General features: G+C 41.4%; 1 protein-coding gene across 1 annotated transcript; it reads right to left on the reverse strand.

The window, feature by feature from the left end:
- Nucleotides 1–1,021: 1,021 nt before the first annotated feature.
- Nucleotides 1,022–20,432, reverse strand: LOC132761609 (squalene synthase-like). Its single transcript, XM_060754630.2, has 8 exons — nt 20,319–20,432; nt 15,691–15,782; nt 12,106–12,289; nt 8,547–8,675; nt 5,388–5,579; nt 4,434–4,610; nt 3,205–3,357; nt 1,022–1,578 (listed from the first exon to the last, which is right to left on the reverse strand). The coding sequence occupies exons 1-8, from the start codon at nt 20,418–20,420 to the stop codon at nt 1,495–1,497; spliced, it is 1,113 nt and encodes a 370-aa protein (XP_060610613.2). The 5' UTR covers nt 20,421–20,432; the 3' UTR covers nt 1,022–1,494.
- Nucleotides 20,433–21,088: the final 656 nt, after the last annotated feature.

Consider the following 21,088-nt stretch of genomic DNA (forward strand, 5'->3'; position numbering starts at 1 on the left):
ACCACTGATCTAGACACTATACTCCTCTTGATGCAGTCTAGAATTGAATTTCCTTTTTTAGATGCTGAACCACACTGTTGACTCATGTTCAGCTTGTGGTCTATTATTTCTTCTGATTCACATATTTCTGATATTCCTTCAGATTTTGAAATATCTGTAATTGCATATACATACATATTAGGCCTGGGGGGTTTCGTTTCGTTAATTCGTAATTCGTTAATAATTCGTTAATTTTTCCAATTACAAAACGATAACGAACCATTCTGGAGCAATTATTTTAAAAAACGAATTTTTAAATACGTTTTGTAAATGCTTCGTATTTTGTTATTGTATTCGTTTCGTTATTGTTCTGAGGTCGTTTCGTTATTATTTCCGCATGTCTGGGTTTTTTGTTTAATTAGTGAAAAAAAATTATAATATCACACCAACAGTCAACAACAGAGGGAGAGGGAGTTTCAGAAGTTTTTGGAGGTTTTTTAGCGTATTTTGCGGTCGCGTCCGCCATTAACGAATCGATTCGTTATTGTTTCGGAAATCGATTCGTTAATTTTTTACCATTTACGAAATTTTGTAAATATTGAACTTTTTAAAAGGAAAATTTTGTAATTATTTTAAATAACGAAATGCAAAAACCCCCAAAAAACGAATCGATTTTAGAAACAAATTTTTCCGTTGTTACCCAGGCCTAATATATATGTGCATGCTTGCATACATACTGAGATAGCCTAGAGATGGAACCTGCCTCTTGGGTCTAAATGTGAATTTAAGTTTCACAAAGAACAAATACACTGCATTGCAGAATGCACAAAGACAGCTTTGTTAAAACGTTTATTTGGTTTTTAAAAAAACAGATGCAAATAAACACAGGGGAAGAGAAATGTAATTGACATAAACCAAGAAAACAAATGAGGGAAAATACATTTCAAATAATAATATACATTAACCTAAGCAGACATCAGGGTTAGACCCAATTGACCCATTGAATTACTGGGATGTACACAGTTCTCCCATTTATTTATTTATTTATTTATTTATAATGTCAGGGGCAGATCAAACAGTTGCAGTTCTCCCATTGAACTAATGAGATTAATATAAATGTAGTGAATTAGATCTAGGCAGGTTAGCTTTAGAATCTTTGTTAGCATCACAACCAAAAGGTGACAGCTGCACAGTGTATGAAAGAGATAGCTTGTCTTAGTAATTATTTGAATACTAGGTTGTTGTAGGTTTTTTCGGGCTATATGGCCATGTTCTAGAGGCATTGTCTCCTGACGTTTCGCCTGCATCTATGGCAAGCATCCTCAGAGGTAGTGAGGTCTGTTGGAACTAGGAAAAAGGGTTTATATATCTGTGGAATGACCACCCTTTTTGAATACTCTTTGCATTGTTGCCGTTGTGTGTTATGGTCATAAATTGATTTTATTGAACACTCCCCTGAGATCCTGGGATATTCATTGTGCACTTTCAAGTTATATTTCTGACCAATGGCAATCCTTAGGTGATCATGGAGTGGACAGAGTTGACAATTTGTTGGGTTCTGATGGAGGAAGGGTCCATGCTGGGGATCTTGTGGTAGATCTACCAAAAGAAGAGTCAATTTACAGTAAGATGCTACTTTTACAGAAAAGGACATCTCTGGATAAACACTGGGGTTAGCAAGAGATTCATGAAATTAGAAACATCTATTTGCACAAGTCAAAATGCTGGCAATCTACATATATAATAAAAGTAAATGTATGTATGTATGTGTACATACAGAGCCTCCATGACCCACTCGACGTCCTGGTGCAGTTTGTGGGATGATGGACCATCAACGATGGGGCTCTGACCTTCACTCACTGTCAGAGACCACTGCGACCCACGCCAATGACTGATCAAGACCAAACTTGGCACGCATACAGAGCCCCCAGAACCCACTCTACATCCTGGTGTGGTTTGGAGGAGGATGGACCATGAATGATGGGATTTGCCTATTGGAGTTGTAGTTCACCCACACTCACTGAACCCAGCTAACATTGAATCTAGACTAAACTGGAGCACAGACAAACAATGGCTTTCTCAAATAACCCAGACATTGCAGGGTTCCCAAGCTAGTTGTTACTTACAAAGAAGCAGAATATAGGAGGCAACCAGAGAAATCCATACAAAAAACAGTAATACATCCCATGGTGCTAAAAATAAAATTGTCTTATTAGTCCCGACATGTGCAGATATTGAAATTAGAATTTGCTGCAATGTGATATCATGTGGGTTGTTGTAGGTTTTTTCGGGCTATATGGCCATGGTCTAGAGGCATTCTCTCCTGACGTTTCACCTGCATCAATCATGCGTGTTAATGGGTTGTCCTTTAATCATTTTATACAGCTCCTGTAGAAGGTCTTAAGAATATACTCATGCTGAAAAGTGCCAAGGACTTTTCACAAATAAAGCAACAATCTCTTAAGCATTTTGAAATATGTTTCTAGTTTATTTTGAGTTTATATTATCCTATATGGCTAGAGTCTAGGACCATATAATCCCATGCAGGTCTAACTGACCTCTAAGAACTTCAGAGGAGACCCTTCTTTCAATCTTCATTGAGTGACTCTGAGTTCAACTTCCTGCAATGCAATCTTCCTCCTTTCCAGCCTTACATCTTACCACAAATTATTGTCTTTTCTAATGAGCCATGTCTACTCGCGATACACCCTACAGGTGCCATGGATTGTGAGAGATTATCAGTATATTTTATAGATACCATGGACTGCCAAAAGGACAAATGAGAGGAAATCAACCCTGAACTTTCCCTACTAGGACTCAGAGCAATGGGTTCAAATCACAGGAAACACAAATTTGATGGCAAACAAGAAAAACCCTGTTTAGAACTTACCACAGCAGTTAATCGGGCAATAATCCAGTGTAGACACAAAAGGGTAGTGGTGGACAAGATTATTGTCAGATATGAGATTCGAACATGCAAATACTGCACAAATAATTCCATCTAAGGGGTATCAACAACAAAGGAAGTGTAAAGCTAGGCCTAAATTCTATTGGTAATTCCAAGTAGAAGGAACAAACTAGAGGGAGTACAGAAGTGTTGACAATCCACTCCACAAGTGATTAAGTTGGTTTACATTGCTTGGTACTAATAATAAGATTCCAGCTGGAATGTTTATTAAAATGTTTTCTAAAATCCCATTACTCTGTCTCTGATGCCAAACTCACCTCTTCCAAATACTGGTACATCATATCCTTGACGGCCTGCATGTTGGTGGCATCCATCATCAGTGTAATGGTTTGCCCCTTCCTGATCTTCACAACCCCTCGGAAGACTTGTGGGTTGTTGTAGCAGGCTGCCAAGGTGGCAATGGCCATTACCTGGAAGCAAGAAAGGAGAAAGAAATCACATAGAAGGATTCTCGTTTAATTCTGGCCCAAAGGTTTCAAAAATATTTGTGTATACCTTTAAGTCACAAGGGCAAAAGAATACTCAGAGGTGGTTTCATAGCTGGAAGAGACCACAAAGGCCATCCAACTCCCTGCTATGCAGGAACACAAAGGCAAAACAACTGGGAGACAAACAAGGCATAGCAAGTGCTTTGGCTACATTTCAGATCAAGGTTTCTCATTACTGTGGCTCTTAATGAGGAAAGCAATGAGAAACCATCTGTTTAGCCGGTATTGCACCACCTGTCATCCACCGGGAAGTAGCAACCGATAGTGAAAGGACCAAGGCAGTGACATCTCCAGCTCATCCCCTGTTTGGGTATCAGCCAGCGCGTCAATGACTTGAATCAAGAATAGTTTTCTAAGATCTACAGAGACACTCGCTGGAACACCTCAGCAAGTGAGAGTCCAAAAGTGGCAGGCTCAAACCCAGAGTCTCAATCAATGGCTGATACCAAATCAGAGACTCCCCCCTGGGTACACAGAAATGTTCCTAATGTTCAGATGAAATCTCCTTTCTTGTAATTTGAAACCATTGTTCTGCGTCTTGGTGTCCAGGGCAACAAAAAACAAGCTTGCTCCCTCCTCCCTGTGGCTTCCTCTCACATATTTATACATGGCTATCACGTCTCCTCTCAGCCTCCTCTTCTGAAGGCTAAACATGCCCAGCTCTTTAAGCCGTTCTTCATAGGGCTTGTTCTCCAGACCCTTGATTATTTGAGTCGCCGTCCTCTGGATACATTCCAGCTTGTCAATACCTCTCTTCAATTGTGGTGCCCAGAATTGGACACAGTGTGATTCTAGGTGTGGTCTGACCAAGGCAGAATAGAGCATGGGTAGCATGACATCCCTGGATCTAGACACTAGACTCCTATTGATGCAGGCCAAAATCCCGTTGGCTTTTTTTGCCGCCGCATCCCATTGTTGGCTCATATTTAACTTGTTGTGAAAAGACTCATGAAATGCCCTTCCAAGAGGCAAAGACTTTACAAGACTAGGCAACCTACCTGGGCGATGGCATAGAAGTTGAATATACTCTGGTTTTTCACTCGGGACAAGAATGTCAAGATGTTGGGGACATGATGCAGGGCATTGATGATCAGCTCGTTCATACACTGGACAGCCTTGTCGATGTTCTCAGGCTTGGATAGATCTGATAACTTCTTTACATATTTGCTCCACACCTGGGAACATTTCAAGAGTTACACAAGACTACCAAGCAGGACATTTTGCAGTGCCGTGCCTATAAGTCTCCCATTCCACCCTTTCTCTGACAAGACACTAAAACAGGAATTCAGTCATTATAGTTTGCACAAATCATTGTTGCATTGGGTTGCTGTGAGTTTTCTGGGCTGTATGGCCATGTTCCAGAAGCATTCTCTCCTGATGTTTTGCCCACATATTATTGTTGTGTTGCTCTTATGTGACCTCAATATAACCGAGTTCTGTAGCCATCAACTGTGGCCATCAACACAGTCAGGCCACAGCATTGCTGCTTCTGACCAGCCCCAGATCCAGCATAGGTGTTTATATACTCTGCACCCAAAACTCAGCAGTGGCAGAACAGAATCCGTTATGTTTGGCTAGTCAAATCTAATTTGGTCCCACTGGATCATTCTCTTTCCTCTGCTGTTGTTTGTCATTTGGCAGTGGCCATGAAGTCCTCCCCACCCCTTTTCCCCTTTTGATATCAACAATGGTACCTGGCAATAATTAGGAGCTCTATAGAACTCTGTAGCTACAGCCATGGTGACAAAACAACAACAACAACAACAACAACAACAAACCAAGTAATTTCCTTCCCTTTTCCCCCTGAACTGCAGAAAAGTGCATGGCATCACTGGATTGTGTGGATAGGTCCAAGTGTCCATATCAACCTCAAAGTGCAGCTGTAGTCCTTCCCTAGCTCAGGTGTCATTTGCCCAACTTCCCTACTATCTGCCCATTCTCATTTTTCTTACCTCTTTGGGCCAAAACTCTCTGCCCACAAGTTGGTCTTCATAGTAATCCCGGATAATGTTGGTTTTCTGCAGGAAAAGCCCCAAGGAAAGCACAAGCTCCACGTCCTGACCAACGACAGGGTCTTCCAGTTTAGATGCAGAGAAGATTCGGGAGAAGCCAACAAATGCCAGGGCAGTGCCATAGTAGCAGTACTACAGAGGTTAAAAACCACAAAATTTTAGGGCAAGGCTGGGAAAAGTGTGACTTACAGATGTGTATGAAGCTGACAAAAATGTGAGGAAATTTCTCACCATGCTTTCAGGGTATGTGGGAAGGGGCACATTTTTAAAGGGGGAGGTAAAAGGACAGAAAAAGATATAGTTGTAGGGGTCTACTACAGACCTCCAAGACAGACAGAAGAACTGGATGAAGCCTTCCTTGACCAGATGACTGAACATGCAGAAAGAAGAGATAGACTTAGTAGTAATGGGGGATTCAAACTACTCTGATATTTGTTGGAAAACAAGCTTTGTCAAGAGTACAAAGTACAACAAATTCCTCACTTGCCTTGTAGACAATTGTATTGAACAGAAGGTAGGGGAGACAACAAGGGGATCAGCTATTCTGGATCTGATCCTAATCAATGCTAAGGAACTTAGCATTTATTTTTTATTTCGTATCAAAAAGCATTGCATAAATTAGTATAAAACTGATTAAAAATAGAAGGAGCGCAGGTGGCTAAATATCACTTGACCAAAAACGGGCAACAGCAATGGCATTGTCTGTAGCCTCCAACAATTCTTCCTCTGTACATGAGGCAGGGCATAGTGGACAAGCATATAGATGCGGAGTTGTCTGTTCTGCTTCACAGTCACACAAGGTGTGAGATTCTTTTAGGTAGGGCCATTTGGCCAGGTTGTCTTTTGATCTGCCCACTCCACTTCTGAGTCTGTTCAGGGACTTCCAAGTTACCCATTCTTGGTTTTCCCCTGGAGGAAGACCCTCGGGGGGGGGGGGAGCATTCAGTTGGGATTTCCTGGTTTAGCTGCCCAGAGGGATACCCTTGCTGTTGCTGGAGGGATGCCAGGAGGAGTGGTAGTTCTCATAAAGCTTTTCATTGATTTAAGTCTACTGGGAGGAGGCTGGTAGCGATGTAGTAGATGGCTTTCACAGTGTTCAAACTTATGTCTCTCACATTTAGCAGCAACTACCCATCGCACATCAGGGGGGGCAATAAGGGGGACACAGAAAGAGCCTCCTCGAAGACTGAGTAAATGCAGTCTGACAACCCCGGGCAACATTTCTTGTAAACAGCTAATCTTTCCAAACCCCAAAGCATTGCTTTTAAACATTTGAAGGACCTGGTCAATGGAGTGGAAAGGAAAGTGGTGGGATCTTTAGGTGGGAGTGACCATGTGCTCCTGGAGTTTGAGATACAAAGGAAGGGGGAAACTTTGAGCCTCATCACACTAGAGAATGTATCCACTTTAAATCCAGTTGCTGCCTCCTGCACAATTCTGGAGTTTGTAGTTTATAGAGGAGCCTTTAATAGCTTCATAAAACTACAAACCCCAGAATTCTGCAGGGGGCAGAAACTGGATTTTTAAGTGGATTTTTTCTCTAGTGTGAACTGATGGCAGTACACAAATACATATCATGTCACACACTTAGGGAAACAGGATTGGATCAATTGTAGCTTCCCCCAATCTTGTGCCTACAGATCTGTTGGACTAAAGTGGATTCATTCTCTAGTGTGAGACTTTAGGAGAGCTGACTTCAGGAAATATAAGAAAATATATAGCATGATTCCATGGACAGGAATATTAAAAAAAGAATGGTGTCAATGATGAATGGGTTTCTTAAAAATGAGATACTGAAGGCACAATTGCAAACAGTGCCAGCAAGGAATTTCTCTTCATCTTGGAAAGAAGTGACTACTGGAGTGAGGCAGGGTTCGGTCCTTGGCCCGGTCTTGTTCAACGTCTTTATTGATGACTGGGATGAAGGTTTAGAGGGCATGCTTATCAAGTTTGCAGATGACACCAAATTAGCAGGAATGAGGACAAGATCAGAATTTAAAACAACCATAACAGTTTAGAGAGTTGGGCCAAAACTAACAAAATGAATTTCAACAGGGACAAATCCAAAATACCACACTTAAGGAGGAAAAAAATGAAATGCAAAGATACTACAATACTGTGTCCAATTCTGGGCACCACAATTTAAATGACATTTTGACAAGCTAGAAGATGTCCAGAGGAGGGCAACTAAAAGAATCAAAGGTCCTTTGAGGAGCATCTTAAAGAGTTGGGTATGTTTAGCCTGCAGAAGGGAAGGTTGAAGCCCCTTCCACACAGCTGAATAAAATCCCACATTTATTTATTTTTTGCTTTGGACTGGAATATATGGCAGTGTGGACTCAGAAAATCCAATTCAAAGCAGATATTGTGGAATTTTCTGCCTTGATATTCTGGGATATATGGCTCTGTGGAAGGGCCCATAGAGGAGACACAATAGCCATGTATAATATTTGCAGTGATGCCATAAGAGGGAGCAAGCTTGTTTCCTGCTGCCCTGGAAACTAGCACTTGGAGCAATGGCTTCAAACTACAGGAAAGGAGATTCCACCTGAACATTAGGAAGAACTTCCTGACTGGAAGAGCTTTTTCAGCAGTGGAACTCTCTGCCCCGGAGTGTGGTGGAGGCTCCTTCTTTGGAAACTTTGAAAACATAGGCTGGATGGCCATCTGTCAGGGGGTGTTTAGATTGTGCTTTTCCTGCATGGCAGCGAGTTGTACAATATGGCACATGTGGTCTCTTCCAACTGTATTATTCTATGATTTTAGAAGAAGCCTTCATGTTGTTTCTAGAAGGTTTGAAATAACTTTACGGAAAGCAGGCCTGACCAGATTCTTTCATTTCAAATTTGCATGTTAGTCATTCTGAATTTTAAGAAATCTGCTGTTTTGTGACATAGGGATTTCCCCTTAATACCAGCGATACAATCTACCTTTGGCACCAAATTTTCTCTTCAAGAAATAATGTCTAGGAGGAACATTCCTACCTTGTTAACAGAAGCTGAGTAGTTTTTCACAGATAAATTTCTAATCACATTTCCATGATTTATGCCCATTCATGGTTTTGACCACCATGAAGATTTGCTGGGGGAAGCCACTTACTGTGTCCCAGTCTTTCATAGATTCCACCTTTCTCTCCAAGAACTCGGCCAATCCAAGACCCACTTTGGGGCAAATGTCAGCAAATACATCCTGATAGACCTTCTCCAGCTTCCGGAACTCCAAGGAGATCTGAGGCACAATGATAACATAGGTTAGTCTTCAAAACAGACCACCAAGGTTTAACTCCAGATTTGAAACCTGAAAGTGTACGAAATCTGCATTTCAAGTTTTTCAGTTATGGTTTTAAACATGGAGAAAAGGGGAAAGCCTGGCAGTCACCTACCAACAGAAATATTGAAGAAAGAAAGTATACTGCAGTTCCATGATGTGTTCAGCCAACACAGCAATCCTTCTCTTTAGGTAAATAATAATAATAATAATAATAATAATAATAATAATAATAATATCCACATAGTTAAAGCAATGGTATTCCCTATAGCAGCGTTTCTCAACCTGGAGGTCGGGACCCCGGGGGGGGGGGGGGGTTGCAAGATGACAGAGGGGTCACCAAAGACCATCAGAAGATGCAGTATTTACTGTTTTCTCATGAGGGTTCCATGTGGGAAGTCTGGCCTAATTATATCCTTGGTGGGGTTCAGAATGCTCTTTGATTGTAGGTCAACTATAAATCCCAGCAACTACAACTCCCAAATATCAAGGTCTATTTCCCCCCAAACTCCACCAGTGTCACATTTGGGCACATTGAGTATCCTTGCCAAGTTTGGTCCAGATCCATCATTGCTTGAGTCCACACCTCTGAATGTAGGTGAACTACAACTCCAAAACTCAAGGTCAATTCCTACCAAACCCTTCCAGGATTTTCTCTTGGTCGTAGGAGTTCTGTTTGCCAGATTTGGTTCAATTCCCTCATTGGTGAAGGTCAGAATGCTCTTTGATTGTAGGTTAACTATAAATCGCACGAACTACAACTCCCAAATGACAAAATTAATTAACCCCAACCCCACTAATATTTAAATTTGGGCATATTGCATATTTGTATCAAATACAGCCTGCATATCAGATATTTATATGATGATTCATAACAGTAGCAAAATTACAATTGTGAAGTAGAAACGAAAATAATTTTATGGCTGGGGGTCACCACAACATGAAGAACTATATTAAACAGTTGTGGCGTTAGGAAGGTTGAGAAACACTGCCCTATAGTAACTTATGGATGTGAGAGCTGGACCATAGGGAAGGCTGAGCAAAGGAAGATAGATGCTTTTGAATTGCAGTATTGAAAGGAAGTTCTGAAGTGCCTTGGACCCCAAGAAGATCCAACCAGTCCATACTCCAGGAAATAAAGCTCAGCTGCTTACTGGAGGGAAGGATATTGGAGACAAAGATGAAGTACTTTGGCCACATAATGAGAAGACAGGAAAACGTGGAGAAGACAATGATGCTGGGGAAAATGGAAGGAAAAAGGAAGAGGGGCCAACCAAGGGCAAGATGGATGGATGGCATCCTTGAAGTGACTGGTTCGACCTTGAAGGAACTAGGGGTGGTCATGGCCAACAGGGAGTTCTGGCATGGGCTGGTCCATAAGGTCATGAAGAGTCAGAAGCACTGAATGAATAAACAACAACAACAACAATACTAATAATAACTTTATTTTTGTAACCCTCCTCTATTTCCCTGAAGGGATTCGGGGTGGCTTACATGGGGGCAGGCCCGAGATTCAACACACCGTAGTTAAAATATAACAACAAAATTCATAAAAACTTTTCAACAGTATGAAAACACATAATACAATACATAGTGAACATCTAACAACCTTCAGTGGTCTGAGTAGACAGTTCGGAGCTCAGGTGGGTGGATGATGCAAATTACTTGCAAAGGATAGGGATGATGGATAAAGTGCTGAAGGCGGATGACAAAATTAGAAACTGGGGGTAATGTAAGGAGAGCACTATGTCTCTAAAAGGGGGAAGTGATAATGTGCAAGATCTGATTATGGATCAAACTGGGGGCCAGACTTATCCGGAGAACTATCTAGCCGAAGGCATAGTGGAACATCCACATTTAGTTCTTTCTGGAAGGTGGAGATGGTGGATGCCAGTCTAATCTCCCTAGGGAGAGAGTTCCAGAACCGGGGGGGGGGGGGGGGCACCACCGAGAAGGCCTTCTCTGTCATCCTCACCAACTGTGCTTGTGACTGAGGTGGGAGTGAAAGGAGGGCCTCCCCAGAATAATAATAATAATAATAATAATAATAATAATAATAATAATAATATCTTTATTTATATACCACTCTATCTCCCCGAGGGGGACTCCCAGCGGTTTCCAAGTAACATCACCGAAACATACAAAGTAAGATATTAGAGATCGCGTAGGTTCGTAGGGGAAGATGCGGTCACGAAGATAAGCAAGTCTCGAACTGTGTTGGGCTTTATAAGTGATAACCTGCACCTTGAGTTGATACTGAAAACTTATCAGCAGCCAGTAATTAACAAGAAGTGAATATTTAACCCCACCCTATATTAGCAAGATTTTTCATTGCAGAGCATTGTATATTCAATCAAAATTAATACAAGCGCTGATATTTTAGATCAACTGGTGACTTAAATGATTCCAAGGTAAATGGGTGTTAATGGAACTAAAAAAAATCTGTGTACTACTCAAAACCAAATGAATGAACCCAAATATTAATGAATTAAGGTTGATGAGAAAGGACTAATCAGCTGAAATGAAAGATATATATAATTCTTTGGAAAAGCTGATTTGGAGAACTAACTCAAATGAATCAGAAACCAGTGAAACTTCATTTTGTTTTGTGAATGGGATGCAACCACATCAACACTATTATTTCAAGCATTTAGGCTTTTAAGTTTTAAATGATGTTATGGCGATATGCAACAAGAGGTTATGTGTTAATGAAAAGATAAAGATTATCTGCTGACCTAAGATGTTTGCAAATCATATCAGGAATGCAGATCTGCCATCACAAAATTACCACCCACAGCCTATGATACTAGACCTTCATTGGGCAGTGGTCACTTTTGTGGTCCTCAGGACCCCACAGTGCTGGGAAGAAGGTTCTTCTGGATGTTTCCTACTGGAAATGGATCATGTTTGGAAGGTCCCAGAACCTTTCCCTGCTGTCAAAATATTTTTTGCAAAGGCAATGTTTGTTTCTAAGTGTTCCAAAAATGCTCTTGGAAGGGCAGTAATGTGTCCAAAAACTTTGAGAATGTCTCCATGCCCAATGGAGGGTGTTTGGGAAGTGAGAAATTTTGATATTAGGGGGAAGAAACAGGTGCAGTTCTCAAAGGAGTCCTGGACAGGTGTTAATGTGACCCTCTAGTTTTTCATTTGCCCACCTTGGTTTATTCAGTCAACAAAATATAGTAACCAACTTTGTTCCCCTCATATTTACAAATGGAGCAACAAGCAGCTGAGGCCTATTGTTGGAAAGCTGTTTTGATCAGTGAAGACCATTCTGTTTTACTCCCTTTCACCTGCCCCAGTACATACACATCTAATGATAGTTGAGGAAAATGGAGAACAACAGAATGAAACATAAGCTCAAGATTCAAGTATGGAGACAGTGGCTCACCGTTGGGAAATCCTCCAGTATTTGCTTGTCCTTGTCATTGCTGCCCATGAATCTCCAGTCAGGCTGATACAGGTAAGAGTAGAACTTGTGTAAAATGGGAATCTTGGTTTCCAAGCTAATCGTCATGTCATCCTCCACTGTGTCTAGTGCCCGGAGAACCAAGTAGAAGATGCAAACTGCATGTCTGGTGAAGGCAAGAAGTGAGAGATTATTTGTGACTCGGATGCTAATAATGAATACTGAGTGCTGTAGGCAATGTTTAAGTTTACTGGTTTCATTAAGAATGCCCAGGAGGTGGGGGAAAGTCTTCTGAAATGACTCTATGTCATTCAGTTCAACAGGGCTGCTGTTATCCATTCCTTTGTTTATTCATATGAATTCTGGATGTACAGTGTTTCCTCGCTCCTTTGCGGTTCGCTTACCGTGGACTCGCTCTTTCGTGGTTTTCCCTGCACGACCCTTTTCCTCACCTTCCCTCCCTCCCTCTCACTTCACCTTCTCTTTCCTCTCCTCTTTCCCCTCCCTTCTTCCCTCCCTCCCTCGGGCACTCATGCTACCTGAGGGAGGGAGGAAGGGAGGGGAAAGAAGAGAGGAAAGAGAAGGTGAAGTGAGGGGGGGGGGGAAGGGAGCATCCCTACTTCACGATATTTTACTTATTGCAGGTGGTCCTGGAACGGAACACCCATGATAAGTAAGGGAACACTGTATAACCTCACAGATAAAGGGGTCATTCTCTATTTCTTGCCTTTAAAAATACTTAGTGACCTTTGGTGTTTCAAATTTTTAGCTGCAAAGGAAGACTGGCAAATCTCTTCTGAACAAAACTTACAGAGAAAATCCTGTCATATGTTCACCTTAGGGCTGGCTAAGGTCAGAAACAACTTGAAGGCATTTAACATCAACAGTGAGTTTTAAACGTGTTTTATACCTTTTAAATCTTTTTTAAAAAACTGTTATTTAATTATCTTTAGCTTTATACAATAAGGTTTTAAACTTAAAGTTGTTTTCAATTACTGTGAGCTATCATGGCACCCATCTCATCAGAAAGGCAGTTCAATCAATATTCAATGCAAGATGATACATTGAGTTTCAAAGCTCATCAGCAGCCAGAACCTCAGTCTTCCAAGTCTCAGGTTGATACACTAATCATTGTGCCACTTTGACTCTGCTATGTGTCAGGTCTACCTTTTTTCTTGCTATCTTTAAACACTGCAAATCATTGTGTGACAATAAATACTCTTGTTAAACAACACTAACTACTGTAACAGGATGGTGTTCAATTCCTAGTGTTGCTTGCTCTCCAAGAGCAGAAGCCTGGCCTGGAACAATGGCTTCAAACTGCAGGAAAGGAGATTTGCCAGGTTTTACAATGTATTGTAATATAATATAGCTGAGTCATGCACTGCTAATGGGCTTCTTTGGAAATGTTGAGTCATGCATTAACTGTATATAGGGAATCATTTGGGAAATGTGTTCTGGCCTAGTCCAGGTGATTGTGAATGATGTAATCCTGGGTCTGAGTTAAGTTAATGAGTTGGGAACCAATCAGAGATTGCTATGTGTAATTGCATAGAATTGTATATAAGGAAGTCATGTAGAGTGTATTCTCTCTCCTTGTGCTGTGATGCTGTTCGTTGAAGGCCCTATGTAATTGATTAAAAGAACCTGTCTGCTAAGACAAGATATAACTGTGTGCTGTGATAGTTTGTAATGGCATCTAGACTGGGGGGAAACAATAGTAAAACTGACAATGGCCGGGCATGTGCTCAAGTGTCTGTAAAAGAATTCCAGAGTGACTGCAGTTTGTGGAAGCAGTTGACTGAAAATACTGTGCAGGAAGACGCTACTGGAAAGCACTGAAGTTGTGCAACTGATCTGCTGCTGAATTGTGAAATTAATCTCAACAAGATTCCACCTGAACATTAGATAGAACTTCCTGACTGTGAGAGTTGTTCAGCAATGAAACTCTCTCTGACCCAGAGTGTGGTGGAGGCTTTTAAACAGAGGCTGGATGGCCATATGTGGGGGGGTGCTTTGAATGCAATTTTCCTGCTTCTTGGCAGGGGGTTGGACTGGATGGCCCAAGAGGTCTCTTCCAACTCTATGATTCTATGATTCTATGAACCATTCGGAATTCAGAAACCTTGCCAACCGTATTGTTCTTTGAGCCTTTCAGTTATCTACTTCCCTTTTAAAATATTTATATAGTAGACTTGCATATTATATGAGGGATTTGTCAGAGAATTCTTTGTGTAATACAGTTTTTCATGTATAATCTGGTGCACTATTTTCCTGACTGAAATTGAGTAGTCTCCTGGACTTCTGGCTAAAAGCATACAATATAACTTCACTGGAAAAGTTAGAAAATGCTGAGGGAAAAATTGTCACTAGCGACCACATCAGGTGGACCGATTTGCCCATTGTGCGCCGCTTCCCTTCCCTTCACACAACGTACAGGCACATTTGGCTGGGCTTTGTGTCAAAAAAGGAAGGCGTAGCAGCACATGCCCTTGCCACGGCGACATGGGAGTTTGCCCATGTTGCCTTCTTCCAAGGGAGTGAAGCCAGGTGGCATTGCTTCCCCCATGGGATAATGAGGAAGTTAAGGCGAGCAATGCGGGGTGTGGAGTGGCAGCTTCTCTACACCCCCACCGGAAACCCATGGATTCGCCCTGATGCATGAATGGAACATTACATCATGCAAGTGTATATAAGAACACCAACAGAATAAGTTGGTGTTGGGTGATGTGATGGTGTATAGTGAACTGGAGGATTCTGGAGAGAGCTGTGAATACTGTAAATAGCTTCAAATAACAACAACAACAACAACAATTGGCGCACTGGGTGCCATGCCAAAAGATCTCAGCCAGCATTTGGAAACAATAAACATTGACAAAAACAATAAACATCAATCTGCGCACATCATTCGAAAATACATTGCAGAGTCCTAGACGCTTGGGAAGTGTTCGACTTGTGATTTTGTGATACGAAATCCAGCAAATAGATCTCGTTTGCTGTGACATACTGTGCTTTTGTGTCAATAATAATAATGTGTTCATCTTGTGATTTTTTTATACGAAATCCAGTATATAGATCTTGTTTGCTGTGACATACTGTGCTTTTGTGTCAGTAAAATAATAATAATAATAATAATAATAATAATAATAATAATGTATTGTTGAAGGCTTACATGGCTGGAATCACTGGGTTGTTGTATGTTTTTTCGGGCTATATGGCTATGTTCTAGAGGCATTCTCTCCTGACGTTTCGCCCGCATCCATGGTAAGCATCCTCAGAGGTAGTGAGGTCCGCTGGAGACCTCACTTCCTCTGAGGATGCTTGCCATGGATGCGGGTGAAACGTCAGGAGAGAATGCCTCTAGAACATGGCCATATAGCCCGAAAAACCTACAACAACCCAATAATAATAATAATAATAATAATAAAGTCTTCCTGTGGAAAGAAGCTCCTGCATCTGCTGTTTATTCCAAGTATTGCTCATACTAGAGACAGTACTTTAAAACTACTTGGAGGGTCGAGCTAAGAAACTCTGCTTCAGGCTGAAGAATACATGACATTGACTTACCGCACTTCCTTGTCGAGCATCTGGATTACTAGGGCAGCGCTTCGCCCAGTCTGGTTCAGGTATTTATAGCAGAGACTTTCACTCAGCGCGTCCTGCAGCAGGAAAGAGGAGGTAGCATTGGTCTGGGAGTTAGAAAGCAAGGCCAGAAAGGTGATGGCAGAGCAGGAAGACAGCAGTGGGGTATGCCTGGATATGAGACACAGTTACCCTGGAAATGGTGGCCATGAAGAGGAATGAGGAGCACCATGTGCAATCAGAGGTGGGATGCACAGTGAGTGGCACAAGACACTCCATGAGTTTTGTTGCCACACAGAAGTCTGGGAGAGGCACATCTTAATTACGACTCATGCCAAAGACCACAAAACTATTATAGTCGAAATGGAGCACTGCATGGTGGAAAAACGATAGTGGGTTGCAACAGTAGAAGCCATGTGAAAAGGACTATCCTCTGCAGCCTGAGTATTCACCTTCAAGGTAGCACAGAATGCTCCCAGGAAATGGCCTTGACTTATAAAACCCTCAACGGTTCTGGCCCAGCTCTATGAACTCCCAAGGACCTTAAGATCATCTGGAGAGGCCCTGCTCTCGGTCCCACCGCCATCGCAGTCGCGTTTGGAGGGAATCAGAGACAGGGCCTTCTCGGTAGTGGCCCCTTGGATGTGGAACTTCCTCCCTAATGAGATCAGATCTGCCCCCTCCCTCATGACCTTCCGGAAGAAGCTCAAACCCTGGTTATGGGATCAACTGACTGTTTTTAGCTGACGGCAATGGATTGATTTGGAAGACGACGTGAAGCGGCGAACTGTTTTAATGTATTTATAATTGTTTTTAATGTATGCTAAGTTTATATTACGCTTTGTTTTTATTGTTTGGCACTTAATGGTGCCTGTTGGTAGCCATCCTGAGTCCCTCTTCAGAGGTGAGAAGGACTGGATGGAAATGCTCCTAATAAATAAAATAAAATAAAATAAATCAAATCTTTAAGCATTGTGATATCTTTTTGTACTGTCACCTGCAATCTAATAGGTAGGACTCATGGCTGTTAAGTGGATGTAATCTTCATTGGAAGATGTGTAACTTTCGTTTTAAGTATCCACATTGCCACATTACACTATTGTATTCCAAAATGGTACCGTTTTCCAAGCTCAGGCTCTTCCCAAGTGTTGCAATTTCACTTTAGATGCATGGATGCATTCTATGGAATTCTGGAGTCTGTACTTTCGCCTGGTACTAAAGGAACTCTGAGAATTATAAGTACCTCTAGAAAAACCACACATTCTAGGATTCCATAGGGTCAAAGTGAAATGTAACCTTTGGCAACAAATAACTAGTAATTAGAGAATGATGAAAAGATAAAATATCATAAGCAATCTAGACTGGAATGTTTCTCTATTGCTGCTGGTAGCACTAACCATTAAGCAATAAGTAGTTGTAAGTTCACATTTTAAATACAGCAGATGGTGTTGTTTCTAAGATCTTACGGTAGATTAATATAGAAATAAATGGCACGTACAGAGCCATAGTTTGCGCGGAGGATGCACATGCCCTTTAATATTTCTGAAACAGCGCGCTCCAACATTTAGTGGAAGGCACTGTTTGGGTCTTCAAGCTTAAGTCTGATTCAACACTACTTTGTCTGCCATCTGCATTTTTTAAAAAAAAGAACTTTGTACATGCTCAAATGGCTATGCAGTCAATCAAAATATTTTATTGTAGGGCCCATGGCACCACATGCACACAATAGTACCCTCAGAGCAACAGGCACCAAAGATGCTAAACAGAACCCAGAATCATGCTCCCACAAAGAGCAAAAAGAATGTAATTGATAGCAATTTTATCTAACTCTGTCTTTCTGGTCTTTTTTGAAGAAAGTTACTTTGTAAGTTACATAGTCACTCAGCAGAAACTGCACTGTATTGTTGAAGGCTTTTGTGGCTGAAATCACTGGGTTGTTGTAGGGTTTTTGGGGGCTGTATGGCCATGCTCTAGAAGCATTCTCTCCTGACGTTTCACCTGCATCCATGGAAGACATCCTCAGAGGTTGTGAGACCTCATAACCTCTGAGGGTAACGACTTCAACTTAAGCAGATATCTGGCTCTGAAATGTTCACTTTTCAAAAAGGGGCTGTTCAAATCTTTCAGGGAAGATGCCACTAACCAGCTTTTATGTTTCACCATGGTATTTATACTTCACCACAAACATAACCAGCTCCTGATGTCTCATAAAGTTGGATTTTATTTAATCTATATAAATAAAAATGTAATGTTCATTTGTGGGATTAACAGAATTCAAAAACTAGTGGGAGAATTGACACCAAATTTGAACAGCATACACCTAACAACCCAATGTATGTCCTTCACTCAAAATTTTTTGATTTTGCCATTTGGGAGTGGTAGTTCTTGGGATTTGTAGTTCACCTACAATCAAAGAGCATTCTGATCTCCACCAATGATGGAATTGAACCAAAGGTGACACACAGGACTCCCATGACAAACAGAAAACGCCAGAAGGGTTTGGTGGGCATTGACCTTGAGTTTGGGAGTTGTAGTACACCTACATCCAGAGAGCACTGTGGACTCAAACAATGATGGATCTGGACCAAACTTGGCACGAATATTCCATATGCCCAACTAGGAACACAGATGGAGCTTGGGGGAAATTGGCCTTGATATTTGGGAGTTGTAGTTACTGGGATTTATAGTTCACCTACAATCAAAGAGCATTCTGAAGCCTATGAATGATAGAATTGGGGCAAACTTCCCACACAGAACCCCTATGACCAATAGAAAATACTTAAGGCCATCCAGTCCAACTCCTTTCACCAGGGCAAGAAAATGTAATCAAATACTGTTTACCCACAAGCAGAAAGAAATTACATATATTAGAAACCAACACTTTCTCATTACTTTATTTTCCAGATCACCAGACTGGGCCACAGCAACGCCTGGCAGGGGACGGCTAGTGTTCCATAAATTAAAATACTTCATTTGCAACCTTACATTATTGTCATTTCCTCCTATGGCATCACATTCATTAGACTGTTTTCTATGGTTTAACAAATCATTCGAACAGACCTTACCCATCCATTACTTGGAGTGCACCACAGTACAATGCCCTTAAGAAAAAGACGGGCTGGCTCATCACACTAGAGAAAAAAAATCCACTTAAACTCCAGTTTCGGCCTCCTGCAGAATTTTAGTCTTTGTAGTTAAGGAAGGAGCTTTTAACAGCCTCACTAAACTACAAACCCTAGAATTCCGTAGGAGGCAGAAACTGGATTTTAAGTGGATTCTTTCTCTAGTGTGATGAAGTGATTGCAGTACACAAATATATATCATGTCACACACTTAGGGAAACAGGGTGAGATCAGTCGTAGCTTCCCCTAATCTTGTGCCTACAGATCTGTTGGATTATAATAATACAACTTTATTCTTAACCCCCCTTCTCTCCCCACTGGGACTCAGGGTGGCTTCCAAAGTTTGAATGACAAACATTCATTGCCTGTGCAATAACATAAAAAACAATTAAACAAACAATTAAATGTAAACAGATTAAACTGTTTAAACTATAGCTGATTAAACGGCAACTCCTATCATCCATAGTCAGCACAGCAGTTGGGAACTGCAGCCCAACAGATCGAAAAGTCACCATGATGAGTGAAGGGTTGCTCCTGATGAGAACTGGCTGCACTGCACAGATTAAGACCGGCGTGATGTTTGCTTAAAAGTAAAGTGCCAATGCAATCTGTTCTGGCCCAGTTTACCTGTCCAAATGTATTTTCCTCTATGAACCATCTAGGATCTTAAGATCATCTGAGAAGGCCCTGCTCTCAGTCCCACTGCCACTGCAGTTGTGTTTGGTGGGGATAAGAGACACGGCCTTCTCCGTGGTGGCCCCCCGGTTGTGGAACTCCCTCCCTAATGAGAATAGATCTGTCCCCTCCCTTCTGATCTTCCAGAAGAAACTTAAATCCTGGTTATGGGATCAAGCGTTCACAGAATAGTTGTTTTACTGGGAAGACAAGATTTTATTGGACTGTACTTGGACTGTTTTGGCAATTTTAATTTGGCGAACTAGTTTTAAAATATATATTGTAACTATTTTAATGTATATGAATGTATTTATTACGTGTTTTTTTAATCAAGTTTGGCATTGAATTGTTACCTGTTTGGAAGCCGTTCTGAGTTTCTCCTCTGAGGTCGAGAAGGACAGGGTATAAATGCTTGAAATAATAATAATAGTAATAATAATAAATAAATAATTTGCCTCACGTCCTTCAACTTTAATTACATCCATGGGCTAAGCACAAGTCAACAGGCAACATGGAGCTACACACACAGTAAGAAAGAGAGGTGAATGGTAAACAAGCAACATGCCAATTTCCCAGAAACTCACCAATCAAACCATTGGACAGGATGATTTCATAGGTCATATGAACAGATGCAGAGTGCATTTTCAGATACTGGAGTTTTCAGCAAGTTTGCACACAAATAACACATAATTGTATGAATAAGTACCAGCGCTCACTCAACTTAAACACTCTCAGAAGGTGTTGAGAACAAAGTCCAGCAACAACCAGACTTAAAAGAGGAGCTAACGAGGTGACCATAGAGATGCCCCCACCTACCTGGTCCATCTTGGGCATCACGGTCTTGTAACCTCCCATCTTGAACCACACCAAATTGTAGAGTTCCTTGGGATGACCCAGCCATTCTTTCAACAGTTCCATGGAGTCAGATTGTCAAATTTGGGGCTTCCTGGGAAGGAAAAAGCAAGGGTAAAATTCCACCTGATGGGAAAAAGTTAGAACTATGCCCTTCCCAACTTCCCTACCTTTCCTTTCTCACCTATACGTGGCCTCTATGAGAATTTCTCCTATTTTTTTTCCTCCTTTGACAAAACTCCACTGACAGTTTTCTAGTCCCAATGAGACTGCTCCTACCTGTGGGTGCTCCTCCCTTGAAATGCTGTACTGACCTAAGGCATCTTCCTCTCTCCCTTTTATATCTTAACTTTGAAGAGACATATCACCTAGAAGCAGCCAATGGTGGCTGGCACCCCAAGCCATGGATGCTGATAGGGAGCCTTAGGGCCCATGCGTGCTAACCTCAGAGATAAAATAGCTAATTAACCCTGGAGATAATTTGTCCAAAGGGTCAACATATATTGAAGACATCTTGACAGTTAAATATCTGTTAACTTTTCTAGATAGTTTTGTATCCTGCCTGAAGCATCAAGGTGAGGGCTTTTTCCAACAGAACAGAAATAACTTGATTTCTATCCCTGATGCATGTTGTGTTTCATTTGTTTACAGATTTATCTGGAATGTTGTATTTAGCACATTTCAACATTTCAGGCTCTCATTGTAATGTACAGGGTGTAAAAATGTTTTAAATA

The sequence above is a fragment of the Anolis sagrei genome, chromosome 1 (assembly GCF_037176765.1).
Source record: "Anolis sagrei isolate rAnoSag1 chromosome 1, rAnoSag1.mat, whole genome shotgun sequence".
NCBI classification, from domain to species: domain Eukaryota; kingdom Metazoa; phylum Chordata; class Lepidosauria; order Squamata; family Dactyloidae; genus Anolis; species Anolis sagrei.